Genomic DNA, 25,277 nt, shown 5'->3' on the forward strand with positions numbered 1-25,277 from the left:
ACATTTTTTTGGCTTAAATTATTCGCATCTCACTCTTTAAGTATACTTATGATTCTAATATTGCACACGCGTGGAAACATGTCGATTAAGTATCAAACGACGAAAATGTTGTTAAGTGATAAGTTAGCACCTATCGCTGTTTTTTTTATTGATTGATAGTTGTTGTGAAGCTGTAAAATACATTATTCAATTCTTGCAAATTTGATGTTTAGTCTTCTAAAGTAAACTGTGTTTCCTCCCGCAAGCAAGCAAAAAACCCGCCTTCGTCTTTGCACCCTTTCTCAGTGCTATCGATTAAGCCCGCGTGTAGTTTGTCATATGTCATCGTTATCATGTTGTTTGCTGAGACTATTGAACTTAACAAGCATTTAGAACTTTGATTCCTTGTCTCATCTTAAGCAAGTATGCTTGCTATGTCAGTTGCAAAGTGCAATCAAATCTTTTTTTGATTGCTAGCAGTGAGAACGTATCATGCAACTCATAGTTTAGCAAGACGTTGCCGGTACTATTATACAGTATATTGTATGATATATATCTATTTACACGCTGATCAATGACACGCCTTTGAAACATATTTTGTACGAATTTTATTTGCAAAGAAAATATAATGAAAAATAAAAGCGCCTTAAAATGCAAAGTAAAACAAATTTTAGAAACCATGAAATCAAAATTTACAAATACCACTCCCAACGCTGCGTACGAGAAATGTAAGAAATGCGGTAGCCCACTATTTTACCAATGCTAAAAATTTCCATTGGAAATTTCTGTAGCATATAAAAATCTTGACAAACAAAAAGGTAACGTATAAAATAAATAAAACCTAATTTAGGAAGACGTAAATTATAATTAGCAGCTGGAAAAACTGGACTTTCCATCTTTTAACCACAGTTTGGATTTTGTCAACAAAGATTGGGTTAAGTGGGACTTCGTTCGCTTCAATGGCGGAACAAAGTTTGTTTGAATGACGAGAGAAGAAGAGCGCTTCCTCTGACACGTGTTGAGGTTGGTTTGCAAGACAGTATCCGAGTAGTGTTGCAGCTCGGAGTGTATTTGTTGCTGGAATCCTGATGTTTCATCGTGAGCGGTGACCAGGGATTCGGTGTTAAAATTTTCCGAGTTTACTTTCGGCAAAGCAATACCATCCAACATCGGAAGAATAACATCCGGAACGGGATCCTCTTTGATCCCCCTTCTGGTACAACGTCGAGATCTGTTTCGACCTCCTCGGTACGCGGTCGAATTCCGACTCTTCTCTCCTTGTGTCGTGGACTCCAGAGACATAACGTGGCACAAGCGGCGGTTGTTATTACAGTGAGGATTACATTCGATAAAAGACTGACGGTTGACTGTAACCTCGCGTTCGCAACAACACCTCGAGTAGAACCATGGGAAGAACATCACTCTCCACCTCCGGAAGGTCATGATGATGCAAAGCAAATTGACGAGGAGATTTACGTCGTACATCGCAAGAGGAGCAAAAATCGCGTCCGGGAAGTTGACGTAGATCGTCTTCAGAAGGAGAGCGATTGCAACATCGGTCAGGATGCACACTCCAGCAAGGACAAATGATCTTCGGATGAGAGTGATGAGAGCAATGCTTCCACTTCTCATGTGCTGGGACCTCATTGCTCGGAGTTTGTTATCCATAATCGGGTACAGAAATAACGCCAAGAACGACAACTGTGAACACGATCATATTTTGTAATGAAGAAGATGTTATAGTGAAGCTGATTTAGTTATCACGTGGACAGGTTAAAGTGTATAACAGTCTATACATGAAGCACAAGTTTTTGAAACAAAACTTCTCACCTGAATTCCTCCCGCCAACAATCCAGCCATAGTGTTTACTTTTACACCTTGAAAGTGTTGATTTGTGTCTTGGTAGTTGCTGGCATTTTTACACACTCTCCCGGTTGCACTATTTTCAGGATCGACCACAAATAGAACCATGCAGAGTATGGTGACGGATATGAAGCATACCAGGGCTGCCCAACTGAGAAAACGAACTGTTTTACCGTACAGATGCTTCAATGCACGATTGGAATAGAAAATCCGCTGCCAAAAGATAAATTAGCATGGTTATTACTCCACGTTCATAAAAAATTAATGATCCAATTTTGCGTGTGTAGAGGATTTGACCATGAGCCGTAATTAGACGCGTTTAGAATGATGAATGATCGAATGATTAAAAATTTACCTGCCGAACCCACAGAAAGAGATATACCGGGTGCATGGCAATAAAGTAGAGAGCAATGCTCAGATTGAGCAAAGTGGAGCAGCGCGTGTCAGAATTCCACCAGGTTAACAGAAGGGCCTGGTTGTTAGCAAACCGGCATAAAGCTGCAACAATGCCGATCATACAAAGGTTCTCCAACCATTCCCCACCTTTTCTATGCCTCGCTGAAAGACAGATAGGTCCATATTTTTAACAACAACAGCAATGTTTATAATCTTCATTTTGAATAACGAGTGCAGTGTATTATCGTAACAATTTCACAGTGAAGAAACTGTGGACCATTGTGATTCATTCATCGCGATTCAGACAATTATATCCCACATCTGTCCAATTTTTTTTTTAGCTTGTGTTGATTTAAGTTACATCGATCCGTCAATTCAATTATTTAACCAGTCGATTGTAATATTTCATCTATAATCGCTTATCGGATTTACGGTAATTTACTGAAAGAAAAACTTACCTGAACCTTTTTTATTGTTGATTTTGATCGCCCGGTAGTGTAGCAAAGCATAAAGAACGTATAAAGCGATTAGAATGCAGATCAAATGAATTGCTTCGCAAGTGACCCAAGCAATATCTCCAAGGAATGGCGGAGGTGTGGTGATGTTTCCCATTTTCGTAATTAATTATTTAATCAATAGTTATAATATCGTACGACAAAGCTTGACTACGAAATACTAAAAACCAACGAACTTATTAATAATTATCAATTATTAATAAGTTAATTATCCTTCGGTTCATTGCTTAATATTATTTTGCAAATGGGATTTATTCTGGTCTGACATTTCGTCAATAGCTTTGTATCGCCTACCCAAGCATCGCTTTGCATGTTCAACTCACTTCTAATTTTACTTCTTCCTTTATTGGAACCCTCATAAGGTCAGTGAAGTTAAATAAAGTTGTTTTAAAACTCTGAAAAATTGACCACTATTATCCGCCGTTAGGCTAAAAAACTGCGAGTAATCTCGCTACCATAGGGCTCCAAGAAAAAGATGTTTCTAATTATGAATTTCTCACACAAATATGGAAGTCAGTCGGTGGCATTTGGAGAAATCCCTGCAATTTATAGAATAACATTTCTAAGATTCCCGAATTAAGTTGTACAAAGAGCAATAAAATGTCTATCAAGACAACCAATCGCTTTTTCAATCTTGCGTCCTGTTTTGTTTTATTCGATTTCAACTTTCAAATTCGGCAACCTTATCTCACTTCCATATGCGCATATATGGTCTTTGCTTTTGAAATGCCAATTGCCTCGCTAATTGCTGAGTGTTTGGGAAAATCGGAAGATCTTCGAATTGGTACTTGCACTAAAGTTCTCAACAAGCAAATCTCAATGGCAATGGATTCAAAAAATAACGAAAATAAAATCATTTACTGCGGTGCGTTGAACTCAATGACAGCTTATTTTGACGCACATGACCTTAACTGCACAGTTCAGTAACCTTGGCGGAGATTTACTGGGCAAAACTTTTCCAGCAAGTTTATACCATTCATTATATCTCATACAATTGTTAGTGCGTCTTTCGATACACGGAAGACGCGACGGAGTGTCAGATGCCCCTTGCTTTATCCCCGTCCGACCAAGAAACGCCAAGCAAGGAGCGACTGGTTACTTTAAGTCTGCGCCGACGACATATTCCGGTAAACAGATTGTCTGCAGCGCATTGCCGCGCTAATCGTCGCCTGTTAATGCACTTCGCCGTCAAATGCGGTAATGGTTTGAGGTTGTTGTATGTCCTCAACGCTGAGGTACTAGCTCACACGCTGTTCTAGTCGCTGTTTGCTAATGGCGCAAAAAGATTGATTGGAACCAGGTACGCTTTACCAACGGATTCTCCGCCTCTAGCAAACGGCATCCTTATCAGTTCGACTGCTGACAAGGCACATGCTGTGATCTTTAGCAGGCCCTTGGTTTAAAGTATAAACATTCATACATAAGACTTAATGATTTCACTTGTCGTTGCAATGTCCTTTGATTAGCATAAAAACCAGATAACAACCTGTAACAGTGTCATACCGCGCACGACATGGAGGCGCCACGAAATCCGTGGAGGAATGCTTGAAACGAGCAAAAGTTATCACTTTTGAAAGGTTTTTTTCGTACATGGTTGTAGCATTTCATCACGTTTAAGTCGCTACAAGTCTGTTCCGTTGTTATTTTCTCAGCTTGCTCTAACTACACTAGAGTTCGTTATCACGCTTTCCCTTTTAACTGTCCAGGGCACCCATTCCCGCCTTGTATGTGAATAATTGCTGTGTTCACCTTTACAAGACACGCACGTCAACTTCAGTTTATTTTTTTACCTTATTAACGTTACAACGTCCCTTCAAAATATTTCCGCTTATGTACGCAAAGCCCCATCGTTATCAGTTAAGCCTTACACAAGCAAAATTCACACAACAAAAGCAAGAATAAATGAAAGATGAATGTCCTCGACAAACAAATCCGATTTGCCATGTACAGATATTCGCGTCTTCGTTTTTAATCAATCGCGTTGCGGTGTAAATACAATAATATCCAAATCGAAAAATGTTCTAAACCTGTGCCTCAGTTTGCCCATCTGTTCTCTCGCAAGCTGTCTCAATAGCTGCCTCGACATTAGTCTCCCGAAATTGACCTTGCTCTCTCTGCGAGAGATGGAGACGTCTTGTGCCGACTCATGCCCGAACCTACTACTTGAAATCGTAGCAGGAAGCAGTCGACTGTTCATTGGTTTGACTTTCACACGCTATGCGTTTTCGTTGACGTAAAGTGTTTTGCCGGTTGTTTTAATAATTATTTTTCGGTGGTACACACTAGGTGTGAGATTTCTGTCGCCGCATTCGACAAGAATATCTTTTGCATGTGGCCTATAAAGGAGTTTTGCCGTCCAATGCAATCCTCTTGTCGCGAATTCTGCGATTGTAGTCGGTAAAGTGTTTTCGGGTTGCTTTATTTTAAGTCAACTTGACCGGATGAATTGGCATAAAGTGATATTGAACGTGCATCGTGCGAATTTCGGGTTTTAATGCGTTTCCACAAATGCATATCGCCAATCTTCTCATTTTATTCGCTTGTTGGCTAGAAACGATCACTCAACATTACTTACACATGCTGTGGTTTGAAATAATTTTTTACCAGCTATAAAAGGTTTACGAAGGGATATCGGTCGACATGGTTTGCCGTTGCAAAAGTTATTTCTGGAATGCATGCTGTCACTCATAAGCACAAGTGGCCATTCTTCTGTGTGATTACAGCGCGATTATCAGTAGGTATACCAACAACAATGCTATATACAATATGACTATGCAAAAGTTTACACTATAGATCACATAGAAGTACATAAAGATTGCACTTTTCAACAACGATACCATACCTTTGCACATAGCAACCAACGAATCAAATCATATTATATAAAACGTTACTGTTGTGACGTAGTCATGCCCAAGATCATGACAGACACTAGAGTTTGAAAGCCAGAGTTATGGAGTTCATTAACTTTGTGGAATTTGGAAGAATTTTACTTCTTTTTGGGCAACAAATTAACAAATGATATTTCCGAGAAAAAACCCAATTCCAGTTTGTCCTGTTTAGAATTTTTCAATTTGATATGTTCTTATTCGCATATATTTGCTATAATTGTACTACTGATAATTTGAAGATTGTCCTGTGTACAAGTCACCAGAAACTCTGCAGAAACTAAGCGCCGATGACATTTTTCATTATAACATATTAACCAACGTCGAAAGCTAAAGAATATATATTTATTTCGAACGCTTGATTTCATGAACTTTTTAGGAAAGGCAATTGCTCATAAAATGATAACCGCATGATTTGGTATGATGCAAATTTTCTCACTGGGTTACGTTCTACTGTAAGCACCAATGCTTGCTGACCTTTCCGCGTTGTACTGTGGCTTTCTTACGCGGTCGTACTATTGTTTCCGATGTTCGACAATGAAGCCACAAGAACCGGTCAAGCTCTTTTGCGTGCATGTCAGATTACCGTCAGTGACAGTCAAATAAGTCGGTCACAGCAGTTTCCCAAGCGCGCGTGACACGGTTTCCGAGGCCAGTGTCGAGCGTATTGTCGGATCGCAGCGGGAACGTGCTAAAAATCGTTCGTTATTTCTATTTAGATGCCGAGGGCGGAGATTACATCATCGAAGCTTCGTCCTACTGCAACAAATACTGTGGCACGGGAGGAAATTGCTGTCACAGGCTGGGAGCGTGCCGATGTGGGACGACAACCGGGATATACGAGTGCGTTTGCGATGCCGGTTATTTTGGGTTTGGTCTACTCCCGAACGGTTGTATACGTAAGTGTGTAGCGACTTGAGGTGGATACATGGAAAAATCACGTACACGCTTTCTCTTACTGACATATTGCGCTTAATATTTCATTCCCATGCAATGTAGAAACCGCCTGTATTCTGCTATGTGTTTGAAGTGGAGAGTAGGGTGCATGATTTTTTTTATGCAGCGTGTCCAGCCGGAACCTACAAAGTCCACCCGAGTCCAGGAGGACCCGAATCTTGCACCCCGTGTCCGGATCGCAACATGGTATCGCCAAATGGGAGCTCTTCTTTGGATCAATGCACTTGTAAAAGAGGATACAATCTGGTAGAAACGTTGTTATGAAATGTTTATGTTTAAGTATTTCACTTAACATGTGAAACGTAACTTGTAGCATACGTTTTACAACATTGTTCTTTAAGATAGTTTGCGCTGTGTGTTGTTATTATAACAAACCCAAAGCCGCTTTTAATTAAATCGTCTCTAAACTTTTGCAATGTTCAATACAATTTTCCTTTCGTTTGTCACTCACTCGTGCCCTAAGGCAAAGCAAAAATCAATAATACTCGTTCAAGCTTGCAATTTGTGTGAGCTGTAAACAAATCCGCCTTGAAAGGTCAATATTTTCATCCAATCGATAACAACAGTTTCTTATCAACTGCCAGACTGCATGCAAGGGTGTCTCGAAACCACAGTATAAACTAACTCATTGCAAAAGTGAAGCAAATGTATTGAAAAAACGAAACTTAAATTACAGTTATTTTCACACAGGTTGATGACCGCTGTGACGTCATTCGTTGCCCTGAAATGGTATCATTTCCAAACGGGCGTTTCGAAGGTTTGTACTGCGATAATCGGTACAGATCGACTTGTCAATTTTTTTGCGACGAAGGCTACGATCTGCTCGGCGACGAAAACGTAGTTTGCGGCATCGATGGAACGTGGAATACCCCAGACGGCGAAGCTGCCCAACTACCTACTTGTCAAAGTACGCAGTAGCTTAATGGTTGATCCTAAAGAGTTTCATTTCCATTTGCCTTGTATTGTGTGTAGTTTCTCGTGACTGCAAAGTATACTTGGCATGCCAAAGCTAAATTTTAACCATAAAGCATATGATAAACTTATATCATGTTCCTGTAAGCCAAAATGGTATCTTTATAGTATTACAAATTTCGACAATCAATTCCATTGCAACTATCGTCAAAATTCAACAGCTTTTTGCTTTCAAAGTACATGTTTGCAGTACGTTACTGCCCCAGCCTAGCTGTGCCGGAAAAAGCATCGAAGTTATGTTCAAAAGAGGATTCTTCCTTCCAAACACTATGCACGTTTGAATGCCAGGAAGGTTTTGCTGTTGTTGGCTCCAGAAGCCGATATTGCCAGTCCAATACGGAATGGGATGGTACCACCAGCAACTGCGAAGGTATATTTGGCGTTATTTGGAATATTGCATTGAATGTTTTTTGCAACGCGCTGTGGTTCTACATCATGTTATTGAAATCAAAAAATTGCATCAATTAGAATTCTGTTAACTTTTTGTTGCCTTCACGCAACAGAAATACGATGCTCTTTTCCGCGGGCACCCTCTGGCGGTAAAATTTCTGAAAATTGCCAAGGCGAAGAAGGCCACTTGTTGCCTTACAACGAAGTGTGCACAATGTCATGTCCGCCTGGTTTTGCCTTGTCAGTCTCAAACGAAACGCGATGCATTCAGCCAAACACTTGGACTGTCGACACTTCCACTGCAAGATGCATAGGTAACCACCTTATCCGAAGTTTTTTTTTCAGTCTTGATTTATCCCACAGAAGTTCGTTGTTTGTGCGGAACCCAAAGCTGTCGATTGCCGCCGCGGTTTTGGATTTTTTTCGCTCTGATTATGATTTATGTTTTATCTTGTAGACAATGAGGCGCCTTCAGTAGCTTGTCCTGATGACATTGTAATGGTCGCCAATCCACAGTTGGGCGCGACTGACGTAACTTGGGAGATCCCCACACCGACTGACAACTCGGGCAGGGTATAATTTTCTTCTTTATTTTCAACTAAAAGTTCTTTCTTTAAATCCAATTTTTTCTTAAATTGTGATAAAGCGAATATTTCTTACTTTGAGAAAGTCTGGGTCGTTTGTTGATCGACTCTGCATCTGTTTTCGGTTAAAAAAATTTATTTTCAATAAACGTTTATATGTGAAAAGAAGTTAAGGATCTTTATCAATTATGTTATTGCTTGTCTAGAAGGGAAGATAATGGAATTCGGAATCTGAATACATACTTTCTACAATATTGCACCCTTCAATAGATAACAATATACCCTAACAATATTAATGAATTTGTCACAGGTCAGACTTATTGCAACACCGGCTGTATCACCTCCCGCACAATTCTACATTGGAGATCCGGTGGTTGTCACCTACACTGCAGTAGACGAAGCTGGACTGGGCGATAGTTGCAACTTCACGGTTACCCTTATAGGTAGGTTAGATTAAGGTGAAATTTTCCAAAATAGTGTTTTGCATGAGACAGGGCGCTATTTTTCTCTCCCAATACCGTTATGATGAAACTGTCGGCGTTCTTTTTGTACAAGTCTCCGATATGATTCGGTTAAAGTCGGCTCTAAATCATTTTCATGTCAGACGAGGAACCACCGATGATTGACAGCTGCAACGACCCCGAACCTTTCGTCATCGCACGCGGGGAAATAATAGTTAGAAATGCGGTGTGGGAAGAACCTGTATTCTCGGACAATTCAGGTAAAAATTTGAAAACCATAGAGGAAATTGTTCACGTGATTACTGTGATACTGAAGTTGCCAATCGTTTGAAGTTTTCCGCCCACCCAAAAATCTGGACAATCTTACCCAAGCTAATTAGATTTTTTTGCGATATTTTTAACTTCATGCACGTTAACAATCTTTTCCCATAACCTACTTTTATTCTGCTGCGAATTTGATGGAGTTTAACTGTATTTCGCAATCTACATCTCCCGCGCTTGCACCTTGGCAAGATTTTTTATTGTGTTTTTTTTCTGCTCCATTTGTATGCAGGCGCCGTACTTGTGAACCGGAGTCGGGATTTTGGTGATATGCCGTTTGGTCAATCTAAGGTGACTTACATTGCTACAGATGCGACTGGTAACATGAGAACATGCGTCATTGTTGTCAGCGTGCAATGTAAGTCTTATTTTTATTAATTATATTGGCATTAATCACATTGTAGCCAGCAAGTCTTATTAATAGTGTTATTTCTACGTTGTCTACAATTATAAAAGCTTTAGATAATGAATGTAATTGTAGTATATTAAATTGATATTAGAATCTGTATATTATTATGTGTTGTATATTGTTTAGTATATGTTTAGCAAACGGTACACTAAGCATTATATTGTTACTTTTAATGTTATTTGCTGCAAAAAAGCTGAATAGCAAATGGTCAAACAACAAAGGCACTATGCTCACTATAACACAGTGAGCTTTAGCATCATTTGCACAAAGCACAAGTTGCTTCTGTGTTGTTCTAAACGGGAACCAATTCGAAAAATGCAGAACCAACTTATTTAGGCAATCTTTTTCGTTGTTATTTCTTGGTTCTTTTAGTTCGTTTACTTTATGTATAGTATTGGAGATTATTTTTATTAATTGGAGTATAAATCTTCTTACTTGGCATGTGTATGTATTTGTTACTGTCCAAAACAACAGAATAAAATTCATTTTAACGTAAATTTCTGAGAAAAGTTCATGAAAAGTTTGCTTTAGTATGAATCCAGTTTTATGCTTAAAATCGCATTGTGAGTTTTCTTTTCTATTTTTCCTCTAGACAACCTTTGTCCGCCTTTGGAAGACCCAATGTACGGTCACAAGTCTTGTCTGCTCACTGACAACAATTTAGTCCAATGTGAACTCATTTGCGACAGCTTGCGGTAAGTTTTGAGGTGTCATTACCAGCATACAATGTTGATAAAGAAATCCAATTCTTCCTGCCGTGTAAAACAAATGACATCGTTGACGTTGCTCTTACAACAACAGCAACTTTCGACACTCAAGAAAATATTCAAATACACGTTTTAACTTGCAAATGAGAAATTAAATGTTGATATAGCTTTACATAACTAACAAATCTTTCAGATTCAGAACATAAAGCCATTAATTCACAAACTGAGTTAACAAAACAGTAGTCTCAGAACTCAGAAAATAACTTCACCCGAAACTAAACAAGTAAACACGTAAAACGTAATTCAAAAGCGTATAGACGTAGCAATATGACGTTTTAAAGTTTGTGTTTATAATTACACGGCATTGTATTTGAACCTAAAGCAATGTGCACATGTTACACCATTATATTGCTTGGTGTACCGACACTTAATCACGCGACACTTAATCACGCGACGCTTAATCACCGACACATAATCACTAGGACACTTAATCACGCGACACATAATCACTATGACATTTAATCACGCGACACATAATCACTATGACATTTAATCACGCGACACATAATCACTAGGACATTTAATCACGCGACTTGGATACTTAATCACGCGACATTTAATCACGCGACACATAATCACTTGGATGTCGGAAAAGCGTGAGGAAAATTCAGTAATTCAAGCTCGTGTGCATCTCTCTGTGGGAATGGCGATGTGGATTGCTTTTAAGGTTGGCCTAAAGCCAAAGGCTATTAGTCTTTCTTTTAGAACTCTCCGACAATTGTCTTTGACTCCGTTGCGCCGGCTTTCTCTATAATGTTTCTTTAAATCAACACCAGCTTCATAAAGTCTAATTGTTATATTGTCCGAAGTAAGTTGTATCACAATAGAAACATTTTCATCATCTTTTCACATTTAAACAAAACTATAACTCCAATTCAGTAATGAACAGTCCAGAAGGTAAAACTGATATTATGTGTAGAGACAAGAAGGGGAGATTTTAACCAAACCTTAGTTTTTATACAAACACATTAGCCAATCAGGAAATAGCATGTCATTTTGCATTGCTACGTATAACCTATGTAATATCTAACATTATTCTATTGTCACCGAAGCTCTTGACCAAAGTACCATCAAAACGTTACACCGTAAAATACAATGTTACTTGAAACTTGAAATTGTAAATGTGTGATTAAATGTCGCGTGATTAAATGTCCTAGTGATTATGTGTCGCGTGATTAAATGTCATAGTGATTATGTGTCGCGTGATTAAGTGTCGCGTGATTAAATGTCCTAGTGATTATGTGTCGGTGATTAAGCGTCGCGTGATTAAGTGTCGCGTGATTAAGTGTCACCAAACCATATTGCTTGCTACTGAGCAAAGTAAGATAACTAAAATGCCATGAAATCAAATTCTAGTACCCAGTTTACTTTCATGTTGTACCTATTCAGGTACGGAATGGCTATGGTAGAGTTTGGAATTCCTTTCTACACTTGTCAAGAGATTGGTGAATGGGAACCACCACTCGGCATACCCAAAGATTGTTCTCGTGAGGAGATATTGCTGCTTTTGCACCTTCTTGTCGCTATTAATACGATTTTTTATATTACCGTAATCGCTTTATAAATACTTCATTTCTTTTGCATACTATAATGATTGTATATAAACTGATACGATGGTAAACATGGTAAGGTTTCATATTACTCACTAGTTCTACAGGTTGCAGGTTTTTACTGCTGTTTACTTTTCTTAGATCAACGATATTCAAGCGAGATAGAGAAGAGTTACAGAGCTAGCTACAGCATGACAACGAGACAGCATTGCAATGAAACAGAATTTCTAAAATCAGTTCGAATAAAATTAACGGATTACTTCAACAGGAGAGTAAGTATCAGAGAATGCTTACTAAACCATAGGCATGCATGCATGCATGCAAGGTGTCGTTTTATTTCCATTTCTATGAAGTCATCTGTTAACGAAAAGTAATAGTTTGCCTGGTTGTATAAAGTTGGTTAGTCTTCTCTGTTTCGTGTTTAAACGAACAAGAACGTCCAAGGCAGCATGTCCACACGCTTACGTTGGAATATTTTGTTCAGGTTCAGATATGGTGTGCCACAGCCGAAGCTGATATTGTGTGTGTGTTGATGGGTGTCGACGTGCAATGTTTGGCGGAGAAACCTCCTGAGCCTGAGCAGCCAGCAGTTGAAGGGGACGTTTATGGCCCATATGGCTACCACAGTTACGGCGACTACTCGTATAATGAGAAACGTAAGTTATATCAGTATTGCAATTTCCAGTAAGACACCGGCGAACTTGCAGTGCGTCGAACAGGATTTCGCGTATTTAAGAGTAAGTTTTATCATTAAACAAAAAATAAAATAATATGTTATCTTTAGGCAAGCGTAGAAGACGAAGCGTTGATAACAAACGGATACTTAAACGAACAAAGCGACAGTGAGTAATACATTTGTTTGATTGTGCTTTATTCCATTTAGTTTCATGCAGCTGTTTTTATTTTATTACGTATTTAGCACGCATTTAGCTAAGTTTCATTTTCAACGCATTGAGGACGCATAATGCTAATTAAGAATCAACAATTCACAGAGGACGTGGCGATTTCACATCTATAAAGGAACCGATACCCCCCGACGCACTGGGTGGGTACGACACGTATGAAGATACTTACGGGGAAACCGAAGATGATTACGGAAACGACGATTACCACGTTGATGAGCCAGAACCTCCACCTCTGGAACCCGGGTCCGACTTTACCGACATCTTGACGTTGTCTGATGAAGACGTTATGAGCATTGCGGGAGTCGATGAAGACTTAGTCCATAAACTCGAAGTTACAGTGACCGTGTCAGGTAAATAGTTTGCGTAACTCATTTTTTATAAGTTATTAAGGCTTTTCCTATGTTGTGTTTTATTCGTGTGTTATTTTTTGTAACATTAGTTTACGTGTACATGGCTTCCATTTTAAACGGAACACAATACAGTATATCTTTACATAGCATCATTGATCGAGTTGGTATTTAAATAAATTTTAGATTAACTCATCTACTACCAGATGAAAAAAACGTTGTAATGATATGTACAAAATTTGTCATTACTACGTTAAATGCAGGTCAAGTTCTTCTGAACGACGAGGACGTAGAAGAAAGTCGCATGATTCATGGGAAAATGAGTGAATTTTTCGGCTCACTAGATGTCTCGCACGAGTTCAAAAATCAGCTGGCTGCGTAAGGCACACGCTTGTTAACTGCTTATTGTTAGTAGCGCGTTTTACTATTTATCGGGCCAAGTGTAACAACAGTAAACCATCAACAGAGCTCTTTGAACACTTGGTGAAGGATACTGAAAAATCCCAGAGACGTTCAGCAAAAAGAAAAAACAATTTAAGATTTCGTTATAGTAAATGGGAGCTTTGCCTACCATGCTTTTGATTTGCATCTTTTTAATTGTGCTTTGCCATTTTTTTTATACTACTGTTTATTTATTGTTTGTTGTTGTTGTGGGAAAAAAAAGTTACTCGCATGGTTGAATAAATGGATATTTTATATTTTATATAACGCTGCAAACGCACTCAAGCAATTGAATCATTTTCTGTTTGATTTAGTGATTGTGTCATTTATTTTCCATCTGGCATAGGTAGCTCTGTTTTTAAATGGAGTTTATAATTAGGACCATTTTGCTTAACAGAGTACCTATCAAGCATATCAACACCTCAACCATAGAGTATATAACCTATGACGCTGATTCTTACGATGCTGCATTTGGAGAACTTAAATGTCCTTTGGGTACCGTGCTAAGAAATTCTGCGACATGTGGTAAAGTTATTAAGTTTAATCGGTATTTTTGTCAATACACCAAATCACCTCTTTAATGATATTTTGCTTTTTAATCCCACAAACCTATTTCATAACTGCTTTGAGTCTAACCAATTTAACCTTTCTTTAATTTTTTTTTCACATTTTGCAGTTAATTGTCCTGTTGGGACCTACTTTGACGTCCTGCAGTCAGAATGTGTAAGTTGCGATAAAGGATATTATCAGGATGCTGAAGCTCAATTGTCATGCAAGGCTTGTCCTGCCGAAACATCTACATCAGAAATTAATTCCAGAAGTCTTGACGAATGCAAAGGTGTTTAAAAACCTTTTATTTACTGTCTAGTAAAAGCTTCCATTACAAAGAACCGCTTATATTGTGATTATTTGCTTTTAGTGATTATATGTAATTTAAACTATGACTTTGTAATCAGTTATTACTACACATTAAGTTTGTCAGATTTTGTGATTACGCAAAAATCGAGAAATCTTTCCTGATTAAATTTCATTTTCATTTTTCTCTTCAGATCTGTGTGACCTGGGCACCTATTCGTCTGACGGTCTTGAAAGATGCATAGCATGCTCACAGAACACTTACGCAGATATGCATGGTCTTACGGGATGTGCACCTTGTCCTGAAAATACTGGTACGGCCAGAAGAGGGTCGACATCGCTCTCTCAGTGTGGTCGTAAGTTACTTTCCGTTGATTTATTTTAGATCTTTGAACTGACGTAACAGATGTAACATCAATATAATAGCAAACTTGATATAAGAGACGACACCTAGCATTTATCAAAAATTAATCAATTGCTTTCAAACAATTTTTTTCATGATATAATGTTGTTTATTTCACTTTTCAGGTCTTTGTGAACCCGGCACCGTGTCTTTCAGTGGAATTGAACCGTGCTACCCCTGCCCCATTGGAACCTACCAATTTGAGGTGGGATTGACATTCTGCTACGAGTGTCCTGATGATGCTAATACGGATGCTGTTGGGTCGGAAACCTATACAGATTGCTTCGGTAGAGTTTTACGTTAGCATGTTTGGCGAATGTGCATTTAAATTTTGTAAGGATTTTCGTTATTTAGACTATGTAGTTTTTATTTACATTTTTTCAAATCACTGTCAACTCGGTTCCTAATCTTAATATATGAGTGGAATAAGTTTACTGAAATGTAAATTACTGAACGCCTAATAGGTTTATTATTTTATGTCAAAGCTGACATGGAGGGGTTTTGCCTGCCCCTCGTTAATTCTGTGTTTGTTAATACCGTCGCTGAAGACGGGATGGGATTTTCTGTTAAAACCTGTTGGCACACAATATGATTATCTTTTTTGTATATTTGATTTTTGTTGGCTGATACTGCTGGTTTCTTACAATTGAGCGAACATCATCATACATATATCGAAGTTATTTGTGAAGAAAGTTAATACTTGTTGTCTTATTTTGGCTACATAATGCTGCCAAGATCGAGCATTTCTATATCAGTAGATACGTCATCAGCGGACGACTCGATTACGTCAAAATAACATCGACTTTGGTCGATCTTCTTGAAATTAGGATCGCAAGACAGGGCCCTTGAATTTGGCACACTGTTTGCTTTATTGCTATTGGTCACGCCGGACGAATGACTCTTCCCGGATGTTGTTTGAGAAGCTTCCAAGGATGATGTTGGATGCCGTTTAGCGGAGTACATGTGCGCCAACTCCTGATATGCATGGTTTTTAAATCTTCCTGAATGCGGAGACGGCTGACTGAATTCTATCGATGAAACGCTTTCTGTACCTTGGCTTGATACAGATGCCTTCGGTTCGAGGTTCAATAATCTCTTGTGATCATTTTCTTTGCAGTTAGATGTAGCCTCACTTCGGGGCATAAGGAGCTGACTAACGGGGGTGATTGTGGTACTTGAACCTACCGACGACGTTCGGCTACGAGCCTTTGAAAGGGCAACGTTGTTTAAACTGGACGTGGACGAACTGGAATTGGACTCGGTGTCTGAACATGACAGTTCCAAACGAGAAAGTCTGTGACTGCTGAAATAGGTTTCATTTTCATTGGTATCCTGGGGCTCATAAGAACGGTATAAGCACCTGTCAGATCCCCTTAAGCGTGCTTGCCTTTCTTGCAAAATGTGTTGCTGTATCTTGGTTAGATTCACTCCAAGATTGCTACGTAGTAAGTCGTTATAAATTGGCATAGAGTTTCTGTAGTGTTTTGGTGTGTCTGGTACAAGTAAATGACTTTTGTTCATACTTTTGTTTCTATAAATAACTTGCGGTGTACAGTTCGAAATTATCTTGACTTTGGGCGAGGAGGTTGGATCATCTTCGGTAAGGAAGTTTTCCTCGTCTGAAGGTGATAGGGATTCACAGTTGCTGTCAACTGATACAAACATAGAATCGGAGCTTTCTTTTCTTTTCCAAAACCACTCCGTGTTTTGAGGAGATTTTTTATCACTTTTGTAGTCGCTTTCTCGCATCCTGTATCCGCCATTGTTTTTTACTGGAGTGGGTTTCCCGCTAGAACATAAAGCCAACATGGAGTAACTTTTTTCTTCCGGAGATTCTTCTTCGTCCTCATTTTCCGCATTTGCTTCCAAGGAGAAATTTGTCGTAATGGGAGTTTCATAGGACGGCACGGTATTTGCAGGATGCGGATTAGTTGTTGGTGGAGGTGGAAGATCCATTTCGTATGATGCTTCTGATAAAGATGTAGAGCATGGCTGGCTGTCGTCACTGCATGTGATTGTTACGCATGGTGGAGGAGGAGGAAATTCGAAATCAATATCCGTCTCCTGAGAGGAAGAGCTGCTCTTCAGGTTACATTCCAGACGGATCACTGATTGTTTTGAATGATCTATGTCCATGGAGGATTTAGGCAGTTTCTTTTTTACACGTGCATTTCGAGAAAATTTAAGGTCACTTCTATGACTGCTTGATTCTTCACAGCTACTTTCACCCGATTTCAGCATCCTCAAATGATCTATCTTCGATGAAGACCCGTGACGAAAATGCTGATCCTTTCTGCTAGAATTACGATCTTTTTTATCTTTGTGTGGGTGATGATTATTGAATGAATTCCTGCCACCATCAATATGTCTATCAAGTAATTCTCTGCTGGCACGCTTTATGCTGTCCATCTCGTGCAATGCCTCGAGCATTTGCACCATCATTTTTTCGCGATTGCTTCTTTTGCTGGCTCTATGGTGAGGTCCACATTTCTCACTGTTCTGTCGACTTACGGGAGCAGAAGCTGCAGCCTCGAGGCGTCTTGTTTGGGCGCGAGCAGCGTTCAAGTCAAAGCTTTGTGTGTCCAAACTATTTTCGATTCCAATCACGCTACCCGGTCGTCTTCGATTACGTTGATGACTGCGCTTTCTCGACGAAATTTGCACAGCATCGGCTGATCTTTTTCTCCAGTTATCTGAATGCCTTTCAGAGCTTATACCATAGCTCGCATCAGAGAAGCTTGATGTTGAAACAGATGGTCTCATCATCCGATTGTATCCTGCGTTAGTCACACTGTGTGCTGTTAACATCCTAGGACTTAGGACGATGGCTTCGTCGGTGTCGGCCCAGTGATGAGATGACAGAGGAATCCTTGGTGGGATGTCGGGAGGAAGATCCAGCTTGCTTCTCACACGTCCTGGTCCTTGACTGATTCCTGAAATGTTGGCTTTTCTTCCAGCGCCGATACCAAAGGTTCCACCGTTCGTCCATTCCACTTCCACATCTCCTAGTAAACTTGTTGCTCTCATCGGAGGCCGGGACTTTGGCTGATCCCGTTCTATTTGTCGTGGTTGTCTTGGTAACGGTCTTCTTGCCAGGGGGTTGTCATAGAGCAAGGGGTAATTGCTGACTGATCTATAACCCGATTTCATGCATTAAATTTTGTTCTTCTTAGCTATAATGACGTGTTGATCACTAATTCAAACTTAAGTGGTTCTTTGATCCTACTTGCTAATTACCGTATTGATTCGGAGTTGCTTTGTCGACCTGTGTCGCCGCCAAGAGGACAACAGCTAAAGAAAGAAAAGGTCGAAGTTCAAAGTCTACTATGTGAAAAATATAGGTTTGGCTTTAACGATAAAGTTTACATTCAAGTAGAAGTTTCCTGCTGACTTGTGTTTGACTTGCAAGCATAAGTCAGCAGGACGTCAGTAACAATGATAAATAATCACTTCGAAAATCCCAAAATATCTCACCCGCATCGTTTCCCATCGGAGTTAAGCTGCCGATTTAGCGCCACGGCGCCACATATAGCGATTGCGAAGACAGCCACGAATATGGCGGCGACCAACAACCAGGAAATGACATCGTTTTGTGGAGGGGCTGACCTCTCGGGCATGATTTTTCTGTCGTTAATCAAAATCGGATACCACCTGGTTTCTGTGAAATGCAATATATGATTTCGAAAAACTTCTTTTGGTTTTAAAACACAACTACATTGCGTACCTTGTGTGACCTATTAGATATAACTATAGATATATTAATTTGAGTGATTTATTAACTCAACAATGACATTGTTAGCACAAATGAACATGGGAAAGCTAATTTTATATGGTAAAGTTTAAAGGTAGATTTTACTAGAAGAGGAAATATTATTTCCGATTTTGTGGTAACAGATCACATCAGAATTTAAATAGGTATTGGACAAGGCCCGACAGGATACCAGAAAGGTCGTAACGTGCTGTGCACCCCTGGTATATTTGGTATATCGGCTTTCACTGTTTGCTTTATATACGTAGTTTGCGGTCATGCGATACTACAGGCTTTTAAAAGTCTTGGATAGTTCCTATACCTTTAAGTAGACAATATTAGTTAATATTAGTGGACATTGACGTGGGTAGTACGTCAGATTGGGGAAAGCGGGTATAAGGTATTTGCGCGATTCCTACCTGGTTGAGTGAAAAATGGTTGCCTTGTTGTCCTGTTTTGGTTCCCGGTTGGCCTGCAAAACAAACAAATCAATTACATTGCCGCTCAAGAACGTGGAAGCGAGCCCTAAATTTAGTCCGCCAATGACGTTATCGAATTACGATAATAAATAATCGGACAGCGTTGTGCGTCGCATTATTTTTCCTGTGTCTTAATGTCAAGCTTAATTGGATTAAGGGACGATTAAGATAGGACGGACGTATGAGAACAGCTTCGTGCGTATGAAGAAAAATCAATGTTTGCAAAACATTGGTTACACTTCTGATGCATCAATCAGTTCTTACATGAAGCGGTCATCAGTGACCTCATACTTTTCCTCAATCTTCGCCTTAGAGTTTCCAATTGGTGAGTATGAGCTCGCGCTTTTCTCTCTTTCCACTGCGATATGCGCAACGTTTACGTTTTCGATGACGTTCCCGTTTGGTTCTGGTCCGGATGACGTCTGCCCAAGACCAGGAAATTCTCGTTGCATTGCGCTACTTCGTGGCGCCTTCCAGGGCAATCGATTTGATGTTAGGAATGGGTAAGGGGACATACTCGTGGCCAGTTGTGTTCTTTCTTGAACGGGCTTTTGCGTCGACAGCTGTGAAACGTCACCCTCGTCTGCCCCCCCATCCATTGAACGTGCAGCTTCGTCGTTCAAATAGTCGTTGTCGGATTTAAGAAAATCTTGTTTCTGACCAAAAACAAAACGTTTATACAACACCTATAGCTTTTAAGTTATTCTCAATTTCGAAACTTAATTGGTGCTTTTCGGATTAACACGAAGTAAACGATTACTTGATTTTTATCATGACAATTATATTATCGAAAACTTTATACCTTTTTGTTGAGGAACTGGATCGATTTAGAGCTTGGAGGAGCAGTTGTCTGATCTTCAACTTCCAAATAGTCATCATCCAAACTTTGTGGAAATTGACTCAAATCGCCGGGGTCAGATATAAGGTCTTCTAGTAAAACATCTCTTAGTTCTTCCGGTTCCCAGCAGCGCATTTGGCCGAGAGCCAAGTGATTGTTCTTGTGTTCTTTGTTCAAACGCATTAGAGCCCATATCAGGAAGCAATCGCACCTAAAAGCCATGCACTCATTACTTGTTAATCCTTCAAATTACGTGGCAGCTGCTTAAACTTTCGCTTGTGCCACATTAACATTTTCTCAATAGCACTTCAATGTTTTCCGCATTTGCTGGGAAAATCGCCTTTACTTATAACGTGAGTGACATGGTGACTCATATCTGCACTTAAGTAGAGTGAAATAAACTTGCTTGTGTGTAGTGAGTCATTTGTAAGGATATATTCCTTTTTGAAACAGTTTCATTGACAAGACAACTGTCAACTTCGACAGCATTACGAAAAAAATATATTTTTCAAGTTAATAACTTCCGCGAGAATTATTCGTGAAAAAGCAAAATGTTTCTTTAAATTAAGCTTAAAGAAACCATCCTTAACGTTAAAAGTCCATAGGGTATCCTTACCGAAGCTTGTTTCCATTCAGTCCGATTCTTGTCAACTGTGTCTGAGACTTAAACGAGGAATATCTTATGGATCCCAACAAATTGTTGCTCAGATCAAGTGTGCGCAACTGTCGCATTATTGAGAAGCATCCTGCATTGGAGGACCACTTTTGTTCTACTGAATCGTCGTTTAACTAAGCAGAGAAACAACAACGTATTCATGTCATCACCTTGTAAATTAGTTGTGATTGATTATTAAGTAGCTAACCTTATAACAGTCATATTGAGCGAAAAGGCTTAAATTACCAGTACCTCTGAGCATATTTTTTTGGGTGGTTTGAACTGGTAGTCAATTTTACGGATTCTGTTGTCTTGCAAAAAGAGCTGATGTAATCCCGTAAGTCCCACGGTTGTCTCTGACGTTATACGTTGCAATCTGTGGTAAGAACCAGAACAATTCTTTCAGGGTACTTAAAGGAACTGGTTTTAAGTCGACTAGTTTGCAGAAGTTGCCGTGAGAGCAAATTAATTATTTTGTTCTTAAATTAGATCCGGACTTCTTAATTTGTTGCTCGGTTATTTTAAGGAAATTATTTGCATACACGCCGACTTCAACTTAAAGAAAAGGATACCCAACAAACATCCTTTTCGTCATTTAAGGAAGAAGAGATCTTCTTGAGATCTCGTTTACTTCTTTATTCCTCTCACCCGTTCTGACTGATATCTAGGAACCTCAACGAGGTAAGATATCGAAACGTTCCATCCGGCAAGTGGGTGATCGCATTCCGTTCCATTCTGAGTGTGTTTAGGTTAAATAAAGTTGAAAATACACGACCTGGAACATCGGAGATTTGGTTGTCGGAGAGGAAGAGCTCTCGCAGCGACTTCAAATCCGAGAATGCTCCGTCATGAATTGCTATAAAAGAACAATTGTTTCTTGAACACTTGTGACAAATTCAACGGGTAATTGCCGCTATTAAGCAATTATGCAGGCGCCAAGACACGAGCTGGCTACGACCTGGATTTTGTGGCATTATAACGATGCTATAACGTTGTTTGACAGAATGAAAATGTCACGCCGCCAGTGTTGCCGCCCGACGCTCTTCGTCATTTTCTGCGCTATATTTAGGAATGAAAAGGAAGTCAACGTTGCCTCATGTCGGTTCAGTAACAGCGTACTGCCGTATGGACAACTTATAATTATAATTACATTAAATCATTATTATAGGTTCCTTCCAGAAGACAGAATATTCACATTATGTCAAACTTTATGAAATGTTTGTTGTTTCAAAATGACATCCAATGTCCCTTTACTGCGTTTAAATTAGCTCAAGCTCGTAAGGTGACAACCAGAAAATAACAGTAAAACGTTAAATCGAACGATCAACACACTCATAGTAACCAAGCTGTACTCACAATTTATTTGGTTTTTGGCGAGGTTCAGTAGGCTGAGGGATCTAAGATTGGCGAAAGCGCGCCCAGGTATCAACCTCAGGTCGTTGCTTGACAAGTCCATGTAGTTCAAAGAAGTCGTGCCACAAAACTGGCATCGTGACAGTGTTTGGATGCGATTATCTTGAAGTGTGAGGGTGTGCAGCTGACTTTCGTTGATTAATGGTGACGGTAACTAAAAGAAAAAGTGATTTTGTAGTTGGCCTGAAACGTGCAGGTCTACAGCAATGGCCACTATTGAATAATATTTCCTTAATGTTTAATACCATTTGCTTTATGCACTACATACTTTTCCCAAAAAAGTCAGTTTTATTACTATGGTAAACTGTACGAAAAAACACTGTATTGTGACTGTTTATTGATTAAACCAATAATATAGGCTACTGCAATCAATAATAATTCGGTCGTGATGCGGCTGGCGCTACTATTTCCAGGGCAGATTTACCATCGTAAAGAATAACGAAAGTGAATTTACCCAAAGTGGAACTAAAGCTTGTATTGCTATGCTATGGCATGGGCTTAATTACTTAACGATTTGACTCAAATATTAACTGATTTGTTGTTATTTCTTCGTCATTTGATCTAATTATACTTTGAGTTTAATGCAACCTTTGCATTTCACGGATTTACTGAAGCTCATATATACAATAAGACATTTTTTCTTTGTTGTCAAGTAAGCTCGGTGGTCGGTCGGTTCATCCCAGGACGAGTAACCCCAGGACATTTCAACCCATGGACTATTTAACCGGCCTACTGATGTTGGTTGGGTCGCCCTGGGTTTATTCGTCTTCAGTTGAATAATTTTTAAGTTGAACCGACCTGGAGCCGATAGCTCAGATGTTCGCATGGTTGAGGCAAAACATATGCGGTAAATATTTCAGGAAGCATAATTAAACTTGTATGATAACTTACCGCTGTAATGCTGTTGTTTTCCACGAATAATTGAATTGTTACCGACGGCAAGGCGGATGGAAAGTTGTGAAGGCCCCGACGAGCGCAATGCACATCATTTCCCAGGCACTTACATTTATCTGGGCAAGCTATTATTCTTGCTATGGTCATAACTGCGCACACCAGCACCCAAAACCCAAATTCTTCTTTCTTTAACATCGCCAAATGAAGAAATTTCTTCCCTTTACGCTGGTCTTGTATTAATTTACCGTGAGACTAAAACCGCTTCTTCACGAAGATTAATTTCAAATCTTATTTGAGCAGCTTCTTCGTTGTAAGAAATATACAATGTTTTATAAATTTATCAAACCGGCTACAGTACCGCGTTGACTTTCATGCGCTTGCACCAGGCTTCATACTTTTCCTCGCCACACCTCTCTCGATTTTAATTTCAACAATTGCTTCCGCGTGGTTTGAGTTGAAACCGATTCCGAAAAGCTAATCGAGCAACAAGACGTCGGTGGTGAGGAAAAAAGTCTTGAGAAAATGACGCAGGCTTTATTTCGCGCGCCCTTGTTTTTCAACTGTGTTCTTTTCTACAGGTGTCGATCGCTTACTGACGTCAGAGACCATCTCGGGGCCATCGAACAGAAATTCTGCGCTGCTTGGGGATGAAAATATTCTTGGTATCTTAGTTAATAGCACCCGGCCGTTTACCGAGTGTTTTAAAGGTACGTCATAGTGAAACGCAGGTTAAAAGTGATTCAAATGTGTAGGTCATTGCATTCTCGTTTGATTTAAATAGCCACAGCATTTGGTGTAAATTTTTAACAAAGTTACTCAATTATATGGGTGTACTAATTGTGTTTATGCTGTACCTCTAAGCTCTCGTTTAATAGATCCTTGTCAGAATGGAGAGTGCCAGCCCAGCGCTGCAGGATATATCTGCAATTGCTATCCAGGATATACGGGTTAAGTATAAAAACCGTCACAACTTAGGGTCTTCAAACTTATTCATAGCAGGGTTCAATTTCATTTCTTTTATTGTTTCGCTTTCCAAAAATGAGGACGATATTTAACTGAATGCATGCTTAGGTGGCAACTGTGAAATTGACGTCGACGAATGCGCAGAAAATCCTTGTGAAAACGGAGCGAATTGTACAGATTTGATTAACGAGTTCAGGTAAATATGACCACAATGAACTAAGCTGCAGTGATGGTAAATATTTCAAATTTATCGCTAGCAAACGACAACGTATGATGTGTAAAAAACTTGTCAAAGACTTGCTGATTACCTTTTAGATATTTAAATGGACCTTTTTCTTTGCAGTTGTTCATGCCAGGAAGGCTTTGAAGGCGACCGATGCGAAACAGAAATTAATGAATGTAAATCAACTCCGTGTCTCAATGGCGCCATCTGTGTTGACTTGCTTGCCGATTTTTCATGCATCTGTTTTGTGGGTTTCACTGGTACGAAAACTAATTCTAACTTTGTAAAATTTTCTTTCCAGCAATCTTGCTGCTAAGATTTTTGATAACAAGATAACCCTTTGTGAAGGTTTGTTTTAACGCAGTTAGAGTAGATTCGCTGCAATTTTAAGAATGCAGCTTTTTATATATTTTAATCACAGTAGCATGGGGCAGATTTTAGCATATAAGACTATAACGGTTTAGATGGTCGAAAGGTGACAATGTAATCTGCGATGTACATTTCTTAGGCGAGCTCTGTGAAGAAGACATCGACGACTGTGTAACTAACCCATGTGTCAATGGAGGGTCATGCGTTGATTTGGTGAATGGCTACGAATGTCAATGTGCTCCAGGTTTCAACGGTACAAGATGTGAATTTAATGTAGACGACTGTGAACCGGATCCGTGCTTAAACGGCGGTGAATGCATTGATGGTATCGACCAGTTTGCGTGAGTTGTGCTTTGGCTGAAGTCCTTATAATATACAGTAGCATCATCCTAATACGGCAACAGTGTCAGCTACTGTATTATGGTTTAATACATTGAATAATGAGTGAAATAAGTTAAAAGCGATTTAGCACCCTAACTCTCTTGTCTTTCGCATTCTTTCATCCAATAGATGCCAATGTCCAACTGGTTTTGAAGGAGAAACATGTGAAGTAAATATCGATGACTGTGTTGCTGTACTTTGTGACAATGGTGGAACATGTATTGACCTCGTTAATGATTATCGATGCCTGTGCGCCCCTGCTTTCACTGGGGAACATTGCGGAACAGGTATTACCCTGTTTTCGTTTAGTTGGC

The 25,277-nt window shown here is 39.5% G+C and overlaps 3 protein-coding genes across 4 annotated transcripts in view; 1 reads left to right on the forward strand and 2 right to left on the reverse strand.

The window, feature by feature from the left end:
- LOC143460539 (sushi, von Willebrand factor type A, EGF and pentraxin domain-containing protein 1-like) overlaps positions 1–25,277 on the forward strand; it is a 69,863-nt gene that overhangs the window by 12,791 nt on the left and 31,795 nt on the right. For both annotated transcript variants that reach the window (XM_076958096.1, XM_076958097.1), the window contains exons 8-33: positions 6,358–6,537; positions 6,702–6,841; positions 7,286–7,502; positions 7,758–7,937; positions 8,071–8,271; positions 8,415–8,530; positions 8,852–8,984; positions 9,146–9,262; positions 9,556–9,681; positions 10,325–10,427; positions 11,889–11,986; positions 12,191–12,321; positions 12,534–12,705; positions 12,834–12,891; positions 13,042–13,304; positions 13,565–13,679; positions 14,140–14,267; positions 14,419–14,580; positions 14,792–14,953; positions 15,126–15,287; positions 23,606–23,734; positions 23,903–23,974; positions 24,099–24,186; positions 24,334–24,473; positions 24,722–24,923; positions 25,093–25,250. In XM_076958096.1, the coding sequence (XP_076814211.1) occupies positions 6,358–6,537; positions 6,702–6,841; positions 7,286–7,502; positions 7,758–7,937; positions 8,071–8,271; positions 8,415–8,530; positions 8,852–8,984; positions 9,146–9,262; positions 9,556–9,681; positions 10,325–10,427; positions 11,889–11,986; positions 12,191–12,321; positions 12,534–12,705; positions 12,834–12,891; positions 13,042–13,304; positions 13,565–13,679; positions 14,140–14,267; positions 14,419–14,580; positions 14,792–14,953; positions 15,126–15,287; positions 23,606–23,734; positions 23,903–23,974; positions 24,099–24,186; positions 24,334–24,473; positions 24,722–24,923; positions 25,093–25,250 (3,753 nt within the window). The remainder of the gene's footprint in view (positions 1–6,357; positions 6,538–6,701; positions 6,842–7,285; positions 7,503–7,757; positions 7,938–8,070; positions 8,272–8,414; positions 8,531–8,851; positions 8,985–9,145; positions 9,263–9,555; positions 9,682–10,324; positions 10,428–11,888; positions 11,987–12,190; positions 12,322–12,533; positions 12,706–12,833; positions 12,892–13,041; positions 13,305–13,564; positions 13,680–14,139; positions 14,268–14,418; positions 14,581–14,791; positions 14,954–15,125; positions 15,288–23,605; positions 23,735–23,902; positions 23,975–24,098; positions 24,187–24,333; positions 24,474–24,721; positions 24,924–25,092; positions 25,251–25,277) is intronic.
- Positions 579–4,874, reverse strand: LOC143460542 (uncharacterized). The gene is made up of 4 exons (XM_076958100.1): positions 2,697–4,874; positions 2,198–2,400; positions 1,810–2,055; positions 579–1,680 (listed from the first exon to the last, which is right to left on the reverse strand). The coding sequence occupies exons 1-4, from the start codon at positions 2,848–2,850 to the stop codon at positions 847–849; spliced, it is 1,437 nt and encodes a 478-aa protein (XP_076814215.1). The 5' UTR covers positions 2,851–4,874; the 3' UTR covers positions 579–846.
- Positions 15,590–23,489, reverse strand: LOC143460540 (uncharacterized). Its single transcript, XM_076958098.1, has 11 exons — positions 23,025–23,489; positions 22,077–22,287; positions 21,369–21,576; positions 20,973–21,096; positions 20,682–20,854; positions 20,030–20,276; positions 19,492–19,883; positions 19,168–19,220; positions 18,475–18,658; positions 18,238–18,291; positions 15,590–18,133 (listed from the first exon to the last, which is right to left on the reverse strand). The coding sequence occupies exons 1-11, from the start codon at positions 23,220–23,222 to the stop codon at positions 15,718–15,720; spliced, it is 4,260 nt and encodes a 1,419-aa protein (XP_076814213.1). The 5' UTR covers positions 23,223–23,489; the 3' UTR covers positions 15,590–15,717.

The sequence above is a fragment of the Clavelina lepadiformis genome, chromosome 5, assembly GCF_947623445.1.
Source record: "Clavelina lepadiformis chromosome 5, kaClaLepa1.1, whole genome shotgun sequence".
Classification (NCBI taxonomy): domain Eukaryota; kingdom Metazoa; phylum Chordata; class Ascidiacea; order Aplousobranchia; family Clavelinidae; genus Clavelina; species Clavelina lepadiformis.